General features: G+C 45.4%; 1 protein-coding gene across 1 annotated transcript in view; it reads left to right on the top strand.

Annotated features, from left to right (window-relative positions):
- The window catches only part of LOC135920578 (ADP,ATP carrier protein-like), a 69,678-nt gene extending 55,405 nt beyond the window's left edge, over positions 1-14,273 (top strand). The window contains exons 3-4 of the mRNA XM_065454902.2: positions 7,116-7,504; positions 12,408-14,273. Coding sequence (XP_065310974.1) covers positions 7,116-7,504; positions 12,408-12,761 — 743 coding nt within the window. The 3' untranslated portion in view covers positions 12,762-14,273. The remainder of the gene's footprint in view (positions 1-7,115; positions 7,505-12,407) is intronic.
- The last annotated feature ends 9,910 nt before the right edge of the window (positions 14,274-24,183 follow it).

The following is a 24,183-nucleotide window of genomic DNA, read 5'->3' as shown; positions in this document are numbered from 1 at the left end:
GGAGCCAACAGGCGGCCTTTCTACGCCGCGACACAGACGACACACCCTCACTGCTGCTGCAGAACACGGCTGGAAAGGACCCCCATTGATTGCCGGCGCTCCCTTCTGACGTCAGTGCCGCGTCCCCGCGCGCGATTGGCCAGCGGCGAGCGCAACTTTCGCTGACGTCACTTCAACGCACTTTGTGACGCGAGGCTGTCGTCTGCTAGCGCCGTCGCGGCGGCTGATTCCGTCTTCGGTAACTCTCCCTCTCAATCATTCCAGTAGCGGCAGCGAGGAAAACCACCGGGTGTCGAGGGCGCGCGCGCTGTGTTCTGCGCGCGGCTGTTATGTCCCGGGGAAGGTGACCCCGGTCGACCGCCACGGCTCTGTTCTGGGGCATCGGGTCGGGCCACTCTCTCCGGGCGAGCGCAGAGGGCCGCTGCCTTAAATATAGACGCCGCGGCATTTCTTTAGTGACTCGATGTTCGTATGTTTTGACCGTGAGGAACCACTGGCCGTGGGTGCGGGCCTGTATATATATATATATATATATATAAGGGAAAGGAGGAGAGAGGGAGAAAGAGAGAGAAAAAGAAATAAAGAGGGAAAAAAGAAAAGCAATTTAAGGAACCGAGTGCGCCTAGGATTATTGCAAGTTTCAGTTGTAACAGCCGTTTGACGGCACATCAATTACAGTTATTTACACTCAACAATAACTGCATTTGCCTACGTCAAGAATAGCAGTTGCGCATAAAGGTGCTTGGATAGAGTCGTGCGAACGTAGACATCGGCTGGGGGCGTGTCTTACGGGCCAAAGCTCTACGCGTTTCTCGCCTATAATGATACAGCAAGGCAGGAGCCGAGTTCGCGAGGTCTCTTGTCCGTTTACCATTATACGGCCGTCCTTGCTAGGAATGTGCCCAATATCACGCTCCACCGGCCTCTGCTCTGACAAACAGTTCAGGAGTAAAAACACTTGTCTTGCAGCGAAGCTGTTAGCAATTGGGTGACGTTTTTTTCTCGTCCGCGTCCGTTAGCAAAAAACGTGGGCCGATCTCGGCGGAAGTGCAGGGCCAGGAGCAGTGTCCCGAACACCCGTAAGGCAGATGTCTTCAAGCAGTCAGCAAAGTGAACCGAACAGTGCATACATTCTTTCGAATCATGCATACAACATACGGGACAGTATACATTTCAATTTAAAAAAAAAAAGCGTAAGAACCACATAATTGATGAGAAGGCGCTACTGATAGCAAGCTGCCGCGCGGACCGCAGCTTGTGACGTGGGGAGTCATGTCGCAGCCTTTTTTTATTTTTATTTACTTACAAATACCGCTGTCTTCATGCGAGACATAGCAGGGGTGGATCGATACAAAACTAAGAAGATACAAGAATTCGTTTCCAGTATATATATATATATATATATATATATATATATATATATATATATATATATATTATATATATATATATATATATATATATATATATAGAGAGAGAGAGAGAGAGAGAGAGAGAGAGCATAGCAACTGATTTCAATGCTGTTGCAGGAGGACCGCTATGCGCAGCGACGTGCTGCCAAGATTGCCATTACCACCGTTGCTACCATTACTCTAAAGCAATAGAGCATTGCCTCCCCCCCTCCCCGTCAGCAGTTGTAGTGGGGGTTCTCGACAGATTCGCCGGACATCCACTTTCGCAGGCCCGAGATGGCGAGTCAATTTTTTTCTGATATGAAGTTTAATTCTGCGGAAAAGACGAGTGGGATAGACTTTTATGAGAAGGAATACTTATCATTGACCCACCCGGGATTAATTTTCTATGAGAGCGAAGCTTTGCCTTTGACTAACACCCGAATGTTTTGTTTGTTTTTCTTCGCAGCTTCATGCAACTTTCGTGTGGATGACAATTATTCATTACCATGGCTCGGCAAAACGCATATATGTATATATATATATATATATATATATATATATATATATATATATATATATATATATATATATATATATATATATATATATATATATATATATATATTAAGGCCAGCTTTGCCAGGGATGCCATTCGGTCGATGCATAGAAGAAAAGTCTTGGCATTTTGTTGGCGTACCAATGAAATGAAAAATAAATCAGCTTGCTTGCTTTTCTGCGACGAGTCAGGCGACCTCATTTTCGCACAATCGATTAAAAAGAATGGACGCTGCATATAGGTGGCACCCACTTTTTTTTTTGCCATATTCGAGACAAGCATTAATGGGACACGTCGAAACAACACGAAGAAAAACAGTCAGAGTCAGAACGAGACACTATTCGAAGCAGCCCACTGACTGGAACCGATTTTGTGAAGTTCCTCGTACAATGGTATTTTGTTATTGGTCGGTGGTGGAATTGCGGTGTGCCGCAGTTCACCATTGTTCACCACGTACATTGTTCAGCACGTAAGAAGGTTTCGCTTTGATAAAGGCGGAAACAAACCACTCGATCAAAATTTTGGGAACTGTAACTCTCATAACCTGGAATACACTAGCTATACGGTTAGTTTTTTTTCCCCATACTGTCTCTCGGCTGTTAGGGAACATTTAAGAGCAGGGAGGCACTATACGCAAGCCGGATATATGCGGTGGCTGATCGCGCGGATATATACCGCCGCGTGAATTGGGCCGTTTCTCGTCTCCGCCGCTCGCCGTCTCTGGTCTCTTCCTGCGCTGTTATGCAGCCATAAACGTAGCAATTTTGGAGGACGTTTAAAAGTAGCGAATCAATAAGAATATTCTGCTTATACCGCGTATCGAAAGAAAAGAGAGAGAGAGAGAGAGAGAGAGAGAGAGAAACGTTTATTAGACGAAACAGTGTCCCGAGCGAGGCCGGGTATCACCCTAAGGTGGGAGGGCTCCTTAGTCCAGGAACCCTCTGGCTTCGACTGCCCTCTTAGCCCTGGCGACGAGTTGTCGTTGGTCTTCCAGGTCTCCGAGGGTTAGCGTGGCCACCCACGTTTCGAACAGGTCGTTTGCTTGCGTTTCTGGTTGCATTTCGCTGCCTTCCTGCCACGGGCATTCCAGGAGCAAGTGTGCCAGAGTGTCGGGTACGAGCAATGAACCCAGGTGGGAAGAGTGGCAGACACGACAGCTTGTACTCTCAAACGGAGTTCTTTTATTGGAACAGATATTGAACTACACGTCAGCGAAAGACAGCCGAAGTTCAGCGTAAGTATATTCAGGGAACGCAGCGAGTGTTTCTCGTAAAAAAAAAGATAAAAAGTTGACTCCTTACCACTCGGCGAAGGTTTGGCATAAGCCAGCTAACACGCGTCGCGCTCTCTCTTTTGGTGTGGAATGCCTCGATTTTGTCGCGGAATGTCGCACTGTTGTCGTGCAACAAAACCATCGTGGTATGCAGCTTGAGTTCACGGCCTCATGCGCGTACGTGCAGTGTGCTGCCAAATGAGAATGAGCGGATGCCGTTTAACGCAAACGCTTGCATTCGCCATATCTCTCTTTTACAGCGCGTTCATTCGCACGTATACGTTAAACTATTGCGTGTCGTCGTCACGTGGGAACAGGGATCCCACGCAATGATTCCCCACTGCCAATCATCATCGTCGTAATCATCATCAATCACCATCAGCATGTTTTATGTCCACTGCAGGACGGAGGCCTCTCCCTGCGATTTCCAATTACCCCCGTCCTGAGCCAACCGATTCCAACTAGCGCCCGCAAATTTCCTAATTTCATCGCACCGCCTAGTCTTCTGCCGTCCTCTACTGCGCTTCCCTTCTCTTGGTACCCATTCTGTCACTCTAATGGTCCAACGGTTATCTACAAAAAAAAAGAAAAAAAATCAGCCAATTTGCATTCACACCTATAGAAACTGGACATCAGATGCATCCACATTGCTCAGTTCTCACGGTATATTATCGGTTTAAACACTAAAATTGTACGAATTATGTTCAAGTATTCACTTGGGATACTTGTACATAAATGTGAAAGCTGAAAACCGCCCGTTCCCTAAATGAATTAACAGCTGGTTTCTTCACTTCAGGTCTACCCCATTCGCTTCTAACGACAGCTGTTTATTACCGATACCTACATGTAACTGGGGCAATTTACGGCCGATATTTTTTCAGCTCCAAATCATTGCAATCTGATCCTAAAGTAGCATCTGACTTTTACAGATTTAAGCCAAACGTCCGTATTTTCTTTTTTTTTGCACTGGATGTAATCATGCTACTGGCATCGTTCTCGACAACAATTGTTCAGTGCTACCAAATAAAGAAACAATCTCGTCTTAGCACTGGTTGACCGTGTACCAACAGGTAAATGCCTGTGTCGCACGTGTGGGGATTAATCTTGAGTAATTCGGATTTTCTGCAAGCAAAAGAGCTCCATTATGCCAATATGTTGTTCGATGACGATAGCAATATCTAGGGCAACTTGGGCGTCTTAGCTGCGCGCTCAAGTAACGCGCTGTTGTTTGTAATCGCGAATAGCGGCCGTGAATTTGCATTTTCTAGACAATACTGATGAGAAGTTCGCTTTACCGTCTCTCGGCTTTTAATGTATGCATAATCCACAAACCCGCATGGGATTATGCTTTCTCAGGCGCGCGCTAATACATCGACCCACATGCCCCATGTTCGGTACACAATTGCGGTCTTACATGCCACAAATCATGCTCATCCCCGTGATCACTACTCTTCCTGCCCTTAGCGCGCTGTGTTATTGCACTTGTGCGAACACCCCGGCAGTTAGAAGTAAATAACAAAAGAGGAACGTCATAATGACGCGCGCGGGAGAGAGCTCTTAATGAAATGCAGATAATTCTATCGGCTTGTATGTAGCCACGTACGTGCTACTCTGCATGAAGATGTGGATTTGGGACACAAAAAACCATATGTGGACCTGTGCAGTTGACGCATATTCGTTTTTATTTACCCCGGCGTTTCAGTATGCAAAACAAATGTCACTGAGGCGTATTGAGCGCGGACGAAAGAACGCACAGAAGATCAGAGATAACAGAGCGATATTCAAGACAAATAACTTGGGATCGACTTCATTATTCTTTTCACTTATATAAGAACCTTTCGTCACTGATCGGTCACGAAAGGGAGATGTACCTGTAGGTTGTTCACCCGAATTTATCACCACGTAATTTTTCGATGTAATGCACACATGTGCTTCTTTTCCGTAAATATGTAGTCCTTTGTACTTTTCGTCAATCTACATTTTATAGCATGTTTTCCGAATCGAATCGAATACCAATATTCTAGAAAAAAAATACAATCTTCGAAACATCGAATCGAATACCGAATACTTCCTAATTTCAAACAAAACGAAATATAAGTATCCCGGGAAATTCATGTAGTGAAAAAAGAAAAACGATGGAAGGTTTATTTACATTATTCGAGACAATAAATGGCGTGCACAACTTGACTTCCGGAGAACTGAGGAGCTTGCAAGCGAGAAACAACTGAAATGCACGTGATCGTGGCCGGTGCACCATGCCATGTGAGTAATAAAACATACAGAGTGCACGTCGCTATAAATGACCATATATAGGGTGTTGCGTTCTTTTAAAGAGTGAAGTGTAATATTACAACAGCGCAAAGCAGTTTAAAGGGACGCAAAAGTGGCGAAATAGTAAAAAAAAAAGTTATATTTTCGTTTTAAAGTGCGAAGCAACGTGAAGAAACAGGCACAGATTCAAGGAATAAGCAACAACACGGCACTGACTCTTAACAGATTGTATTAAGGAAAATCGCGCACACATGAAAGAATCACAGGTCCGTGAAAACGAAAGCAAACAAACTGGAGACGCGCAGGACACAATACAAACTGCAATCATGCAGTGAAAGTTAGACAGAATCAAGATTGATGCAAATAGTGAACTTCTTCCTCACGAAGAATCAATTTCGGGTGGAGAACCAAGTAGCTTGGTCACGTGGGCACGAGGGCGTGGGTAAAGCTGAGGGGCACACAAAAAAAAACCCGCATTGGCATCGCTGTCACCACTTCACCCATCGGGCGGAGTATGCGATTCGTGTTATTTCCTTCTTTTTTCTCCCCCTTCCAGGAGTTATGTGCCGGCTTTCACGCGATAAACCATTCACTTGGCAATCAACGCAGCGTCCGTTGCCGTCTTGTTATTCCTACCAATTTCAGCGCTGTTTGCTCCCAGAACATGCACCGTCTAGCTTACCCACTCGGCTTGTCGCAGCATGACGGAGAACGCAAATCTGAAGAGAACAACAGGTCTAAATTAGTGACACGCCATCGACTTCTTGCGTTCGTGTTTACCTGGGAAGTTAAAAATAATGCCGCTTGTATGTAGACTTTGCGAGCGATAAGCTGACCTCTCGTTGTTACTTACATTCCTTTTTTCAACATCGCTGCTGAAGATTTGACCATTTGTTTCTCCTTTCCCTCTGTTGGTGTTGTAAGCCAACGAGTAACGGAGACGTGCATGGCACTAATCTCTTTAATTCTGTCCCTCACCGCTGCCGGCAGCATAACTGAAGTTCAAACAAACGAAACATTATTTTCAAAGACCAATAAATATCCCCCCGTACTGCGTGACCCTTGCACTAACTCTTCAGCAGCGGACGGAGGACAGAAAGAAGGAATGAACGAGCACCGGCGTTGTCCTTGCTGTCCTGCGTCCGCGGTTGCGCTGTTTTTAAAATGAATTACCAGGCAGCTGGGTGCCACGCATTTCTTCGGCAAAAGCAGGATCCTTTGATAGCTCATTGCCACACTGCTATTAAGTATGTAAGAGTACATTAGCAGGTCTACGTAAACTTATAGCAGACGCACACCAAGCGTCAGCTGAGAGCGAAGGTGTTGAGGCCAGGATTTCCAAATGCATTCCAACGTTTCTCGCTAATTTGCTAATCAATCACCGGTGCTGGACTTTTTCCATACGATGTTTAAGGCTTCTGTTAGTATCTACACTTCGTTTACACGCTACTTGCCTACGTGTAGCTCCTTCGAATATCGCTCCCGCACACACCGATGACCGGTTGTATCCCGGGCACATGTCCCGGATTGTATCTCGAGTTGCGCTGTGATCCTGGGCAGAATAGGCCGACAATAAAACGCACATCTCGCTCCTTTCTCTTTTCTCCTCGACAATGCGCAGGCATGGTCGACTGCTTCGTCCGCATCCCCAAAGAGCAGGGCTTCCTCAGCTTCTGGCGCGGCAACTTGGCCAACGTGATCAGATACTTCCCCACCCAGGCGCTCAACTTCGCCTTCAAGGACAAGTACAAGCAGATCTTCCTCGGGGGCGTCGACAAGAGGACCCAGTTCTGGCGCTACTTCGCCGGCAACCTGGCCTCCGGAGGTGCGGCCGGAGCCACGTCGCTGTGCTTCGTGTACCCGCTGGACTTTGCCCGGACCCGGCTGGCTGCCGACACGGGCAAGGGTGCCGGACAGCGGGAGTTCAGCGGGCTGGGCAACTGCCTCACCAAGATCTACAAGTCCGACGGCCTTATGGGGCTGTACCGAGGCTTCGGCGTTTCCGTCCAGGTCAGTATGGCCTCTGTGTGTAGTTGTGATTGCGTGCTCAGCGATTGTGTGCCCAGCTGTTGCACACTCAGCCGGTGCCAGTCAGCGAGGCACTTTTTACAGAAGCGGGACACGGTCACAGGAAAAGCCGTTGGCTATTTTCGGCAACTATCTTATCACGGACTCGCTTACTGAAACCACGAGGCAACCATGAACCACTGACACGTATTTTTTTTTTCAAGTTGCGGAAACTCCAACGCAGGCTTCTCGAATGTAAACGGAGGATGCCTTGGAAGTGCGAAAGGTTGAGAAATACTGATACTTTAATTCGGTAATATGGTTGGTCTCAAAGTGCCCTACCTGGCGTTACCGGCATTGTTTTGACGTCTTGACACACGTCATTTGCTGACGTCGTGCAGAAATAAGCGATATCGGGACGTTGCTTACCAAAAATTAACGAAACTGCTGCACGCGTTTTGTTTGGTTACGTTCGCATGAGGCAGCAGCAACAATCGTAGTGACGGAAAAGCCAGACATCGTTGACGTGCTGAAGCATACCCGGTCCTCCTGGGTATCGAAAGCGAAACTATAGTGCAACGAAACAAGCATCACAGAATCGACTGAAGAAATGCCACGCATAAATTCTAATTCCAAGCTGTCTATAACCACGAAAACCACGAAAAAGAATGAGTTTATCGGCAAGGCACGAAAGGCAAGGCTCTGCCTGAATGACATCGGCAAATATGACAACAACTTTCCCATATTTGTTAATGACCACTTGTCACCACAAAATAAGGCACTCTTTTCCAAAGCACTAGTGCTAAAGAAAGCCAATAACTGGAAGCACCTGTGGACGGATAATTGTCAGATTAAGGCCAGAAAGACATATGAAAGCCGTGTTTGTCGCATTGCTGACGAGTCCGACCTTTCTGTTTTCAACTAACTGCCTGTATTCTGACTCTTAATATCATTACCATCCACCATGGATTCTTACCTGTCAGCATCTGCGCTGAATAAATTCATGTCACGCGACTACCATTCAATTATTCACTTCAATGCTAGAAGTCTCCGCAAGCATTTTGATGATTTTGAGAACCTGTTTTCGACACTTAACAATACCTTTTCAATAATATGTGTGTCTGAAACCTGGCTTAGTAATGATGACAAGGACCTATTCTGCTTTAACTCATACACTTCTGAGTATTCTCACAGAGAAATTAGTAATCACGGTGGTTCAGCTATATTTGTCTCATCTAACATTCCATATAAACGACGGCCAGATTTGGAGTTGAATATTACTAACTGTGAATCTGTGTTTGTTGAATTTGATTCCCCCGTCTTCAGTATAGGCAACAAGAACTTAGTGTTTGGCTGCTTTTATCGCTCACCTTCTTCTTTAGTTACTCACTTCTGTAGTGCGCTTGATCTAACAATGGAAAAAATATCATACGCTAATTGTAATGCAATAATCATGGGCGATATCAACATTAACCTCTTAGATACCAATTCATCTAATTCTTCTAGTTATTCAAGCATCTTCCACAGTTTTGGATATGAATGTTTAATTTCCCTCCCTACTCGTTGTCCTAACGTTGCTGATGGTACCTTAATTGATCATGCATTATCGAACTTAACAGATCTACCTGAGGCTGGAATTGTTACCATCGATATTACCGATCACTATCCTATCGTTCTACGCCTGCGCAATCACTCAGCCTTATCTAACACGACATTCTACAAAGTTGTACTTGACAAAGAGATGTTCCTTGCAAGCGTAACTGAAACTGACTGGTCAGAAGTTATGTCGTCTAATGAACCTCAAAAATGTTTTTCGCAATTTTTAACCACACTTTCATCGCATTTCAACTCCCACTCTCATAAAATAAAATGCAGAAAAAAGGTATCATTGCCACAAAATCCATGGCTTACAGATAGCCTTCTGAAAGCTATGCGGTCTCGTGAAAATTTATATAAAAAAACAAAGAAGCAACCTTTCAATACTAAACTACTTGCCCGTTACAAAAAATTTTCTAACTCTCTTTCTGCAAAGCTTAGAAATGCGAAGAGGAATTATAACGAACAAAAAATTATAGAATGTGGTAATAACACTAGGAAAAAGCGGGAAATAGTCAACACCTTTTTAAACCATAACTCTCAGAAAGTCATTTCGAGCATCATTCACAATGACATGAAATACATTAATCCGCTTGATATTGCAAATGCATTTTGTGATGCTTTCTTCAATAGCACTTCTGATTCTGATTCATGCTGCAACATGTCCTTTAAGCGCTTACCTCACTCATTTTTCCTTTTTCCAACAACACCTGATGAAGTAATCTTAATAATTAAAACCCTTAAAGCCACTAGTGCTGGCCTAGATAATATTAATGCTTACCACATTAAAATGATCGCGGAACATATCGCTAACGTCCTCTCAGCTATCATTAACCTGATTTTTAAAACCGGTGTTTTTCCACGTGAACTCAAACGTGGTCGAGTCATTCCCATTTTCAAAAAAGGTGATCGCACGCTTACACGGAATTATAGACCCATTTGCATTCTTCCATTTTTTAATAAAGTTATTGAAAAACTTATCGAAAAACGTTTAACAAAATATTTAGACAAATTTAGTATTCTTTCCCCTTTTCAGTTCGGCTTTCGTTCAGGCTTTTCAACTAATCTGGCACTTATATCTCTTACTGATTATATCAAAAAAGCAATTGATGAAGGTAAATTTGCAGCCTCTATATTCGTTGACCTATCCAAGGCCTTTGACTCAATTAATCACACAATTCTTTGTGCTAAACTTGAAGCCATCGGAATAACTGGTCCGCCTCTACTTCTAATCCGCAGTTACTTACTAGATAGAAAACAAGTCGTTAATATTTCTGGGTACTACTCTAAAGAAGCTACTACTAACATTGGAGTACCACAGGGGTCCATATTAGGTCCTCTACTTTTCCTAATTGATATTAATGATCTGCCGAGATGCCTCTCCTCATCGAAGTGTATTCTGTACGCAGATGATACTACTATATTTAGCTCTAACAATTGTATATCAACACTAACACGCGAGCTCAATGAAGATCTCGTGAAAATTTCCACATGGTGTGAACTTAACAAGCTACAGATTAACCATAATAAGACCAATTTTGTCGTTTTTGCCTCACATCAGCGATCGCCTGAGCTCCTTCAGTCTATTTCAATCAACAATCACCTAATCAATGCAGTTGATCATTGCACCTATTTAGGTGTGGAATTTGACCGCCATCTCAAATTTCACCTTCACATTGCTAATGTTAAAAAGAAAATGGCATACGGGATACGCGTTTTAATCAAAGCACGAATGCATATTTCTCATTTTCTACTCTCATGTCGCTATATTATGCTTTTGTTCATTCTCATATTAACTATAACATTGAATCATGGGGAAACACTTATAACAGTCACCTAACTTCGTTGCAAGTCATTCAGAATCGAGCTATTCGGCTAATAACATTTTCACCTCGTAGCATTAGCGCAACTCGGCTGTTACATGCACATTATATTTTGAATGTGACTGACCTTGTTAAATATAACCTGGCCATATTTATTTTTAGGGCATTAAACAATGATATTCCAGTAACCATCATACCGAAGACATCCCTTACTAATACTAATAATACTAGATTTGCTGAAGATATTAACTTCATTTTGCCCTTAGTTCGCACCAACTATGGTAAGCAATCACTACACTTTTCAGCATTATCTCTGTGGAATACATTACCATTCCCTTTAAAATTGTTCAAAGCTCACAGATTTCGTACAGAACTTAAGCATTTTCTTTTAACTTCCTCTGACTTTCCCATTTGAGTATAGTATGAGTTGTATTATTAACTTTCTCTTTGTCTCTTGATTTCCTTCCGGCATATATATATGTGTATATATATATTATTTCACTTTCTTTCTTTTAGCTATTTTTTTTACCTTTCGTTGACTAAGTCGAAGCCTTGTTTTTTGCTTAATACTTACATATGCTGCTTTTCTGTTCATTTATGCCTTGTCTCTTAAAACCTTTGTTTGTAAATTTTTCATGTTGCCATTGTTGTATGTATTATTAATTCCAGTCATCATGCACAGGAGGTCCCATTTCAGTTTCTAACTACGGGACCTCCTTCTGTATATACATATGTTGTAATTATCCTCATTTTGTCATGAATAAAAACTGATTCTGATTCTGATTCTGATAACAAGGTAAGTTCTTTTCACAATCGAGTTCTGGCCTTGTTTCTCGCTTTCAATATTTCGTTATTCATTGCGACCGGTCTGCCGTCTCGGTTTCTAATACCGCGGTGTCACACGGCCGCTTGCCATAGCGGTCGATGCTAGTGCGGATCGAATTTCTTTATCTCGATCGACAATGATCTCTGCTACAAGGCCGAATGGTTCGGATCGAGTTTGGGTGAGCTCAAGTGCGCCAAGGGTCGTAGTGGATCCGAAGCACTTATCGAATTGGTCTAATATGTGGGAAAAATTACAATATGAAACATTTTTTTTCAAGAACAGGTTTCTTTCGTCATTGCGGCTAATGTTACTATTGCCTGCCGATCGTCCGCAACTCTCTGAACTACACATGGTGGTCAGCCTACGCGATCGCGATCAACAGGCTTGATCGCGATGCCCAGAGCACTCGATCCGGAGCGAGCTCGAGCCGATTAGGGCCCGATCGCGATCGAAAGCGGCCGTGTAACGCTGGGATAATATATTAGTTTGCGATCTAACAGATGTAACAGAATATTTCTTCCCGAAAGAAAGCTGTCGCTGCTATATAGATTGCCTGCGCGATAGAGATTTCTGCTCTGCACTGCTATATACGCGCAGAGAAAAAAGGAAGAAAAGAAACGTTCCATATTTCTCACTCTTTTTCGTTCAATCCGCCACGCAGGGCATCATCATCTACCGGGCGGCCTACTTCGGCTTCTTCGACACGGCCAAGGGCATGCTTCCGGACCCCAAGAACACGCCGATCTTCATCTCGTGGATGATCGCCCAGACCGTGACCACCGTGGCGGGCATCATCTCCTACCCGTTCGACACCGTCCGGAGGCGGATGATGATGCAGAGCGGGCGCGCCGTGGAGGAGCGCCAGTACAAGAGCACCGTTCACTGCTGGGGCAAGATCTACAAGACGGAAGGCGGCGCCGCTTTCTTCAAGGGGGCCTTCTCCAACGTGCTGCGCGGCACCGGAGGCGCGCTCGTGCTCGTCCTCTACGACGAGATCAAGTCGTTCATCTTCTAGGCGCTCCCGGGAAGGAGAGGGAGAGAGTAGTCTTACGAACGGGATCGGGGGATGGCGAGGCGAGGGGTAAGCCGCGTCGGGGAACGCCCGAGGTGTCTTCTAGCCCGTCGCACCTATGGCTCCGCGATTCAGAAAAAAAAAAGAAAAAAAAAGTCACAGGCCTGCACGGCACACCGAACACAGTCAAGCTGCAGCAGCGGCTCCATAGGAGCCGTGGATTGTAGGCTTAAACGTTTGATCCGGGCTTCAGTCATTCGAACCTTTCGGCGGATACCAATGATGGGTCTGAAAAGGCGGTTTATTGCTAGCTATCTGTACAGTCTAATGGAATCGGTCGACCGGCCATCATTTGTAGTTCACCGAGCACTCGCGACCATGATATGCGTCAAGAGCCAGAATTGCTTTTTTTAGCTTTCTCTTTTTTTTCTTCAGCTATAGCCTCGAGAGGTTTTACAGCGACCCGCGGGAATGGGACGACAAAATTTCGTCGCGATACGTAAGGCATGCGCGCTGGAACTCGAGGTGTTTCGGTTAGAAGACGCGTACGGGCGCGTAGGCCGAACCGCATTCCTCTCGGCGCGAGGCGTCAGCGCGACCTCTGCGCGATCCCGAAAGCCCGCCTCGTTTCCCGTTCGGGGAGGAGACCGCGGGCGCCGCGGGGCCGACAGCGGACGCCTCGCGCCGATGCGACCGGGGATCGGTGTTAACTGTATAGGCATCCTTTCGTACTCATCTCGATTCGTTCGTGCCACCGATCGCATTGATTTTGCCCTCGCGCCCGAAGGGTCGCAACGTTGCCGCACGGCGAACGCCTCTACGACCACGCGAGCGAAACGCTTTCACACGCTCTTTTCGGCGACACGATCACTGCATAGTGACACCGATGGAGACTTTCCCCCGTTTATCTTCACCCTGGCATGCGTTCCGCGTGGCCTACACTGCGTGCCATTGTAGAGGAGGATCTTTTTTAGAGCCAGTATTTCTAGTCAGCTTCTGTATAACCATTTGTAAAGATCCAAGGAAGTGCTCAAATCACGCCGATGTGTAGGGGGTCGTCGCGCGCCCGCCCCACTGTTATAGCGAAGCGTACGGCAACGAATAGAAGAGGTTTCGGTGATGCGGCCACCGTGCGACCCCTCGGGGACTCGGAAGGCTCGCACGTCGGCAGCGCCGGCATGCGACCAGCCACGGCCCGTCGTAATGCGGTGGTTCCGGCACGGGGCCCAGCTAGCTCGAGCCCGTCTTCGCGCGAGTGTGCGCACGCGGGCGTGCCTTGTCGTATAACGCATAGAGAAGGAGTGACGCTTAGAAACACGCCAAGTCCTTGCAAGCCCGAGCCGTCACACCGACAGTCGATGCAACAGAGCAATAAAGAAAACAACGCTGTTGCGTTCGATTGTAAAAAAAAGAAAGAAAAAATGGTGGTGGTGTTTTTTTTTCCCTCTCTCACCTATACCGGGCGCGCATGCCAGCGACTGGTCACCAAACTCAATAAATCTTCCAACGAGAGAACGGCCACGTCCAACCTGGAATCATTCGTTTACTAGGAGAAAAAGCTCGCGGAGGGAGGAGGGCCAATTCCTCCAGCAATGTCTCTCGATTCGCAAGACCAAGTGGCTTGAGAAAAAACTTGAGAAAACAACGCTATGCTATGCTCACCAGCAATTTGGTACCAAGGACATGCGGCACCCTATCCTGCAAGAGTAGGCAGAATGGTTCACGGTAGTGAGAAAAAAAAAAGGAAACATTTTTTAGTCATCTTTGTTCTTTGCTCAGTCGGTAACTGTCACAGCAAGTAATGGGGATATGATACCTCACTTTCTTTAGTATGCCACAATTAGCCGTTTTATATCCACTAACGATATACTACCACAGAACGCACGCGTGTCATAACATTGTCGGCCCTATGGCAACCTTATACGGTGCTCCACCGCGTTGATCACGTGGCATCACTTGCCATTCGAGCAGTGTGATTTGGGGCCGCACCAATGCGGTGCGGTGCCGCCATCGGTGGAGACGCCGCTTCCTGCGTGGACCAATCGCAGCTGGGCTCTTTCCCACAGCACTGGTCGCTTCTTGACATTACGCTTGGAACAAGACTGGATTGAAAGTAATCTTCGCTGCCGTGCCTGGGCCATACATCCATGCTGAGTGATTAGGCCGGTTCTCGTCCGATCATCCACGCTGTGAGCAGCAATGGGCTCGATCAGTCAAGGGGAACACGGAGTGGCCATGACTCTACTGCTACAAAAAAAAAAAAAAAAAAAAAAAAATGTTTGGGTCTTGTACAACAAGGGTTCGCAGTGGGACTTACCCGGTGTATCTTCGCATACTGCCTACTATGCTTTTAATAAGCAAGCGTGCCCTTTGCGGCTCCTAACACTGCTGACTAAAATAAAAAACAAAAAAAAATTGTCAAGCTGAAAACAATTTAAGGGCTAGTTGAAGCCGATGAAAGAAAAAAAAAGTCTTCCTGAACGAGTTGGGGATGATATCGTATTTTTGAGACATTTATCTACATAACTGTGGAGACATTTACCTTCTATATTGCATGTACCATGTATTTCTTACGTCATAGTCTTCCTGTGAAATCGTTGCGTGATAAGTCCTGGTGCTTGTGTGAAAAGGTTATTTGATATCTAATCTTGAACCCTATATGTTGTATGATGCAAACATTCAAGAGATAAGGAGTAGCCGGCGCCTTAAATTGTGCGTCAGCATCTCCTTATATCATATCAATAAAGAAAAGAGATAGGGGCAAAGTCACTGCGCAAGGCACATAGTAGTAGAAGGAAAACATTTTTGACTCTGCTATCTTCGGTATCTGCAAACATTTTTAGACAGCATTACCTTCGGTATAACTCGCCGTGGTTCATCGGTGGCTATGGTGTTAGGCTGCTGAGCACGAGGTCGCGGGATCGAATCCCGGCCACGGCGGCCGCATTTCGATGGGGGCGAAATGCGAAAACACCCGTGTGCTTAGATTTAGGTGCACGTTAAAGAACCCCAGGTGGTCGAAATTTCTGGAGTCCTCCACTACGGCGTGCATCATAATCAGAAAGTGGTTTTGGCACGCAAAACCCCATAATTTAATAAAATTTTAAACCTTTGGTATAGGCCGAAATTTTGACGTACGATGACGTTGTAATTCCTTTCAAATAATTTGTGTGGTTGCACGCGCCCAAATTAGGATATGATTATGACGCAAGCTGTTGTTTGGGAAAAGCGTCCGTGACGTAATGGTTGCAGTATCGGGCTTGTGTGCTAGTAGAGTTCGTCTGTTCGAATCTGGCCGTAAGACAATTTTATTCATTTCTTTTAAGGAATAAATGTGGCAGCTTTCGCTGTAGGGCTAGCCATTGACCGCGTTCAGCAAGGTTCAGCATTGATAGCAAGGTTCAGCGTTGTGCTTGGACTGAACGGACGTAAGGTCCCCAGACAACTTGTTTTATCTAGGGACTTTAACCGGACGTAAGGTTTTAATCGGACGGCGTTCGAGGTGCCCCCTGGTGGCATCGTGGCACGACGCGGCAACTCCTGCTAAGCAACAGCGCCAGCTATCAGCTACGAAACGCCTGGCAACACTGGCGCGGTTAAGAGCGCCAGTGTTTCTGCACGCATCGCACATGCACCGGCGGGAGACCATAGGGGTTCGGAAAACGCGCCAAGCATCTTTACACGCTGGTTTGCAAACGCGAAATGCCTGAGAGGAAGCGTTAGCTCGGGTGCTCCTATCTCATCATCATCATCATCATCAGCCTAGTTACGCCCACTGCAGGGCAAAGGCCTCTCCCATACTACTCCAACTACCCCGGTCATGTACTAATTGTGGCCATGTTGTCCCTGCAAACGTCTTAATGTCATCCGCCCACCTAACTTTCTGCCGCCCCCTGCTACGCTTCCCTTCCCTTGGAATCCAGTTCGTAACCCTTAGTGAACAACGGTTATCTTCCCTCCTCATTACATGTCCTGCCCATGCCCATTTCTTTTTCTTGATTTCAACTAAGATGTCATTAACTCACGTTTGTTCCCTCACCCACTCTGCCCTTTTCTTATCCCTTAACGTTACACCTATGATTCTTCTTTCCATAGCTCGTTGCGTCGTCCTCCATTTAAGTAGAACCCTTTTCGTAAGCCTCCAGGTTTCTGCCGCATATGTGAGTACTGGTAACACACAGCTGTTATACATTTTCCTTTTGAGGGATAGTGGCAACCTGCTGTTCATGATTTGAGAATGCCTGCCAAACGCACCCCAACCCATTCTTATTCTTCTGGCTATTTCAGTCTCATGATCCGGATCCGTGGTCACTACCTGCCCCAAGTAGATGTATTCCCTTAGCACTTCCAGTGCTTCGCTACCTATCGTAAACTGCTGTTCTCTTCCGAGACTGTTAAACAATGCTTTAGTTTTCTGCAGATTAATTTTCAGACCCACCCTTCTGCTTTGCCTCTCCAGGTCTGTGAGCATGCATTGCAATTGGTCTCCTGAGTTACTAAGCAAGGCAATATCATCAGCGAATCGCAAGTTGCTAAGGTATTCTCCATCAACTTTTATGCCCAATTCTTCCCACTCCAGGCCTCTGAATACCTCCTTTAAACATGCTGTGAATAGCATTGGAGATATCGTATCTCCCTGTCTGACGCCTTTCTTTATAGGGATTTTGTTGCTTTCTTTGTGGAGGACTACGGTGGCTGTGGAGCCGCTATAGATATCTTCCAGTATTTTTACATATGGCTCATCTACACCCTGATTCCGTAATGCCTCCATGACTGCTGAGGTTTCGACTGAATCAAACGCTTTCTCGTAATCAATGAAAGCTATATATAAGGGTTGGTTATATTCTGCACATTTCTCTATCACTTGATTGATAGTGTGAATATGGTCTATTGTTGAGTAGCCTTTACGGAATCCTGCCTGGTCCTTTGGTTGACAGAAGTCTAAGGTGTTCCTGATTCTATTTGCGATTACCTTAGTAAATACTTTGTAGGCAACGGACAGTAAGCTGATCGGTCTATAATTTTTCAAGTCTTTGGCATCCCCTTTCTTATGGATTAGGATTATATTAGCGTTCTTCCAAGATTTCGGTACGCTCGAGGTTATGAGGCATTGCGTATACAGGGTGGCCAGTTTCTCTAGAACAATCTGACCCCCATCCTTCAACAAATCTGCTGTTACCTGATCCTCCCCAGCTGCCTTCCCCCTTTGCATAGCTCCTAAGGCTTTCTTTACTTCTTCTGGCGTTACCTGTGGGATTTCGAATTCCTCTAGGCTATTCTCTCTTGCACTATCGTCGTGGGTGGCACCGGTACTGTATAAATCTCTATAGAACTCCTCAGCCACTTGAACTATCTTATCCATATTAGTAACGATATTGCCGGCTTTGTCTCTTAACGCACACATCTGATTCTTGCCTATTCCTAGTTTCTTCTTCACTGTTTTTAGGCTTCCTCCGTTCCTGAGAGCCTGTTCAATTCTATCCATATTATAGTTCCTGATGTCCGCTGTCTTACGCTTGTTGATTAACTTGGAAAGTTCTGCCAGTTCTATTCTAGCTGTAGGGTTAGAGGCTTTCATACATTGGCGTTTCTTGATCAGATCTTTCGTCTCCTGCGATAGCTTACTGGTTTCCTGTCTAACGGCGTTACCACCGACTTCTATTGCGCACTCCTTAATGATGCCCATGAGATTGTCGTTCATTGCTTCAACACTAAGGTCCTCTTCCTGAGTTAAAGCCGAATACCTGTTCTGTAGCTTGATCCGGAATTCCTCTAGTTTCCCTCTTACCGCTAACTCATTGATTGGCTTCTTGTGTACCAGTTTCTTCCGTTCCCTCCTCAAGTCTAGGCTAATTCGAGTTCTTACCATCCTATGGTCACTGCAGCGTACCTCGCCGAGCACTTCTACATCTTGTATGATGCCAGGGTTGGCGCAGAGTATGAAGTCGATTTCATTTCTAGTCTCACCATTCGGGCTCCTCCACGTCCACTTTCGACTAACCCGCTTGCGGAAAAAGGTATTCATTATCCGCATATTATTCTGTTCTGCAAACTCTACCAATAATTCTCCTCTGCTATTCCTAGAGCCTATGCCATATTCCCCCACTGACTTGTCTCCAGCCTGCTTCTTGCCTACCCTGGCATTGAAGTCGCCCATCAGTATAGTGTATTTTGTTTTGACTTTACCCATCGCCGATTCTACGTCTTCATAAAAGCTTTCGACTTCCTGGTCATCATGACTGCATGTAGGGGCATAGACTTGTACCGCCTTCAATTTGTACCTTTTATTAAGTTTCACAACAAGACCTGCCACCCTCTCGTTAATGCTATAGAATTCCTGTATGTTACCAGCTATTTCCTTATTAATCAGGAATCCGACTCCTAGTTCTCGTCTCTTCGCTAAGCCCCGGTAACACAGTACATGCCCGCTTTTTAGCACTGTATATGCTTCTTTTGTCCTCCTAACCTCACTGAGCCCTATTATATCCCATTTACTACCCTCTAATTCCTCCAATAACACTTCTAGACTCGCCTCACTAGATAGCGTTCTAACGTTAAACGTTGCCAGGTTCAGATTCCAATGGCGGCCTGTCCGGAGCCAGGTATTCTTAGCACCCTCTGCAGCGTCACAGATGTGACCGCCGCCGTGGTCAGTTGCTTCGCGGCTGCTGGGGACTGAGGGCCGGGGTTTGGTTGTTGTATTCATATGGGAGGTTGTGGCCAAGTACTGCACCAGGGTGGCCAATCCTGCTCTGGTGAGAGAGTGCGTTACCGGTTCTCGTCGCTGGGATCAGGCTGCACTCCAGGCCTGTTTGTGCAATTTTCTCAACACACGGGTTCTTGTTTTTTTTTGTATTTTCCGGTGGAGAATTGCGCGGCACCGGGATTTGAATCCCGGTCCTTTTGCACTGGAGACGGATACTCTACCGTCCCCGCAGGAGTTACATTAATTAAATTATGGGGTTTTACGCAACAAAACCACTTTCTAATTATGCACGCCGTACTGGAGGACTCCGAAAATTTTGACCACCTGGGGTTCTTTAACGTGCACCTAATTCTAAGTACACGGGTGTTTTCGCATTTCGCCCCCATCGAAATGCGGCCGCCGTGACCGGGGTCCGATCCCGCGACCTCGTGCTCAGCAGTCTAACACCATAACCACTGAGCAACCATGGCGGGTCCCGCAGGAGTTGTACGCCTCATTTATCCTACAGTGGTGCCCTATTTGATCAGTCAAGGTGGACGAATCTGAGCTCGGTTATACCGCATGGATGGCACTCGGCTAGAGAACCTGGTATTTATGACCTGCACATGTGTGGCCATACATAATTGAGGATATAATTTTTTTAGGAGGGTTTCCGTACAGTGATAAAATGAAGGAAAAGGCATTAAAAAGGAAGAAAATAAAGGAACATAACATGTGATTTGAACTCGTGACCCTTCAATGTTGCCCGGAAAGGTAGCTCAGTCGGTTGGTTCGTCAAGCCACAGGTTACTTTCAAGCGCCATAGCTCCTGCTCCGAGCCTCATCCTATATATATCTAAACGCATCTAAAAGCGGAATTTGTTTTTCTCGTCAACCACTGCACCAAATTTGACGTGGTCTGCTGCATTGAAAAGAACTCTGTAACTCGGCAGTCAAAAACGATATCACAATTCTGTGATTTGCATGTAATAGTAAATCTAAAGCGGACAAAATTGATATGTTAGACATGAATCTCAAGAAATTTAGTAATATGGAAATACAGCTTTTGCAGAACCCTTGTACAAATCGTAATGAATTCACGTAAGATATAAATTAACATATCGAATTTTTCCGCTTTGAATGATCTAATGGATTCCGTTTACGGAACCGCGATATTTAATTGTTCTTGATGCAGAGTTATTATTGTGTAAACTTCCTGCTTCTATTTTCTTCGTACTTCCAATTTTTTGAAAATTCTTTTAACAAAATGCAGGCCCTTAATTGAAATTCCGCTACCAACAGTCACTGTCACTAAAATTTAACCTTCTCTCTCGAATGTAACAAATTTCATTAAAATCGGTCCATGGTTATCTCAGAAGTGTTTCTGCGTTTTACATGTATTTGAACAGGCCGTGTCGGAGTTGCAGCCGAGCTATATAGCTTCCTCTTAAGGACGTTCTGTTCCGATTCTTGAAGCATACCTGTGTAAAGCAAAGCTTCACAGGGAGTTTCAGTATCCTTTTTTTGTTTACATATGTATTATACCTCAGGTTGGGCTGTTAATCACGTATTACATGAGAATTAAGTTGTTATACTTCATACATGTTATCTACTATGACTGTCCTGAAGATTAGCCAGGCTGAGGTACTGACGTTGTAATGGCGCTGGCTGGAAGGCCATTCATTCAAAATAAATTATGTGAGCGGAAGAAAAAAAAATGAATATATTAAGTGATCAATCGTACAGTCGCCGTCAAAAGGTTACGCAGGCGCACTGGTCACGCAGCTGGGCTCGCAGCCAGTAAAACTTTGCAAAACGGTTGTCCACTCACAGCACATGCTGTAAATCGGAAAAGCACGTAGCGTGCCTATAGGGTGCGGAAGTATCAACTTCCTTTTCAGCTTCTACGGCTCGTAAGTTTTTGACGCCGACTGTATAATGCGAAGGCGCTATACAGTTGTCATCCGTTCGGTCGATATAAGGTGACGACAAGCGCCAAACTCTTGACGGTGAAATATTCGAGCTTCACGACGCACGACGCAAATCTAGAGATAGAAGTTCAGCACGCCTTTTGTTTAGTAACACTGACGATGGATGACTGCGGATCAGGATCAGACTGCGGATCCGGATCAGACTGTGGATCCGGATCATGAGACTGAAATAATCAGAAGAATATGAATGGGCTGGAGAGCGTTTGGAAGGCATTCTCAGATCATGAACAGCAGGTTGTCATTATCCCTCAAAGGAAAAGTGTATAGCAGCTGTGTCTTACCAGTACTCACGTACGCGGCAGAAACCTGGAGGCTTACGAAAAGGGTTCTACTTGAATTGAGGACGACGCAACGAGCTATGGAAAGAAGAATGATAGGTGTAACGTTAAGGGATAAGAAAAGAGCAGATTGGGTGAGGTAACAAACGCGAGTTAATGACACCTTAGTTGAAATCAGGGAAAATAAATGGCCATGGGCAGGACATGTAATGAGGAGGGAAGATAACCGATGGTCACTAAGGGTTACGGACTGGATTCCAAGAGAAGGGAAGCGTAGCAGGGGGCGGCAGAAAGCTAGGTGGGCGGATGAGATTAAGAAGTTTGCAGGGACAACATGGCCACAATTAGTACATGACCCGGGTAGTTGGAGAAGTATGGGAGAGGCCTTTGCGCTACAGTGGGCGTAAACAGGCTGCTGCTGCTGACGATGATGACGATGGATGAATAGTCAGGGTAAATGAATCTTACCGTGCGATTCTGGACAGACTCGAGTGTACTGCGTGGGTTCTGTGGGGTGATCAGTTTTAAGTTTTACGGAGTTTTTAAAGTCCGCCCGGGGTGGACAGCACAATTCTTGTCCTTGAGATGTATTATTCGAGGCGGGTGACATTACTAGCCCGAGAAATCGAAACACGTTTGAACTAAATAATAAAGAAACACTAATTAACTTTTCATTAATTACGTTTCGTCACATATTGTAATTTACGAATTCTAGCCGGTGAGGTTGCAACACGTATCCACTTGAAATGAATTTCCAAGATTACACCAGTTTGGAGATAATTTCCTAAAGTGTGGTATGAGATACAGGGGCGTGACAGTTACCTTTGTGCTTCAGTAATGAAAGAGCGTTTCTTCTAAATAAGTAAGTGGAACAACAGCGCACTTTTACGGCTAATCAAATGGTCCATATCTGGCAAACTGCTGGCATTCTGGAAATTCATTCCGAGTGGATAGCCCTTGCAAACTCACCGGCTACAATTCGTAATTGAATGAGTAAAGGCAAGGCACAAAAGACAAGAACTGAAGAAGGACACAAACGACAGGACCGGCGGCACTCACAACTAAGTTTATTTCCGGTCCTGTCGTTCATGTAGTTCTTCAGTCCTTGTCTTTTGCGCCTTGCCTTTACTCATTCAACCATGTACCACCTAGGCCATGCAAGAGCTTTACTTGACAATTTGTAAATTGTAATATGTGTGTAAATAACTTAAGTTATTTACGACACAGGTAATCACTTAGTAGTTAAATATATGTTATGATTTCTTGTGCAAATAATGTCAGCCACTCTGAGTAACTCAGTTTAAGGATAGAAATATGCCTGCAACAGGCAACGCAGAAAAAAAGAACATTCCGTAAAACTTAAAAAAAAAGGATCACTCCCAATATCGTTGAAGATTCCATACTAATTCCGCACTGCGCATTCCTATTGTAACTTTGGCCTCTCTTCAGCCTACAAATTTTTTACCAATTAGAAGAGCAAGGCGGTTGTTTCTTGCGATATAGTCACGGTCATGGTTGATTTGATCAGTAATGCTGTATATGCGAGCAGGCTGACCGGGATTATTACATGAAGTACGCCAAGGTAGTACATAGGTGAAGTCACGGTGGAAACTACAGAGCTCTTTATTGTATACACTAAAGTGTTCCGAGAGTGCCTCCCATAAAAAAAAATGTTCTAAGTTGCATAATATTAGGACTTGTATCCTTCTGTTAAGCTATTGCAAAGTGATTCCCTGACGGTTACGATACTCCCCAATGCGAAATTTGAGCGCAGCTGTGTACGTGTTTTCATTTCGCGATACAGTGGCTGGGGCGGACAACCTGTCTCGTGCGGCACGTTGCAAACGGAGCGAAGTGTGGCGCCACCGTCTCCCTAATCGTGTCGCGTGAGCGCGATTCATCGCAGCACCGCAGACAGACCCTCCGCTCATGCAGCGCTTTGTTTCCATACAGACGACGCGCGGTATACTCTCGCGCCATCTCGTAGCCATCGTCACCGCAAAACCCGTCTTGCGCGGCACTACGCTTTTCTACTCACGCTCTCTCTGCTACCACCATCTTTCATCCGCGTTCGCGTTTTCATCCTTTTGCCGTGCACTCATTCGCACTGTTACGAAGGCGCCGAGGGAAGACGCCGACGCTCTCCACAGGAACGGGCACCTAAGAGCTGTGCTCCAAAAACACTGTGTATTGAAGTGATGCGGTGCGTTAAATTACAGGGTTGTCATGACATCCAAAATAAAGTGACTGTATAGGTCAATCTCTCTTGGACATAGATGCTTTCGCCTGTGTACCACCGCCTGACTTTTGCATTTCTAAGTCTGCCCTGATGACGTTAGTTATGTCAGGGAATAAAAATTAATACCGTTTATAAAGAAAGCACCATACGTCACAGCTTCGCGACGATGACCGGTACGTTGACGCGAGTCGTCATCTGTGATAAAGATAAGAGTGGCAGCCCGTCGTTGAAA

The sequence above is a fragment of the Dermacentor albipictus genome, chromosome 3 (assembly GCF_038994185.2).
Source record: "Dermacentor albipictus isolate Rhodes 1998 colony chromosome 3, USDA_Dalb.pri_finalv2, whole genome shotgun sequence".
In the NCBI taxonomy this organism is placed as follows: Eukaryota; Metazoa; Arthropoda; class Arachnida; order Ixodida; family Ixodidae; genus Dermacentor; species Dermacentor albipictus.
The sequence above is the reverse complement of the archived record's forward strand: the minus strand, read 5'-3'. Positions and strand labels throughout refer to the sequence as shown.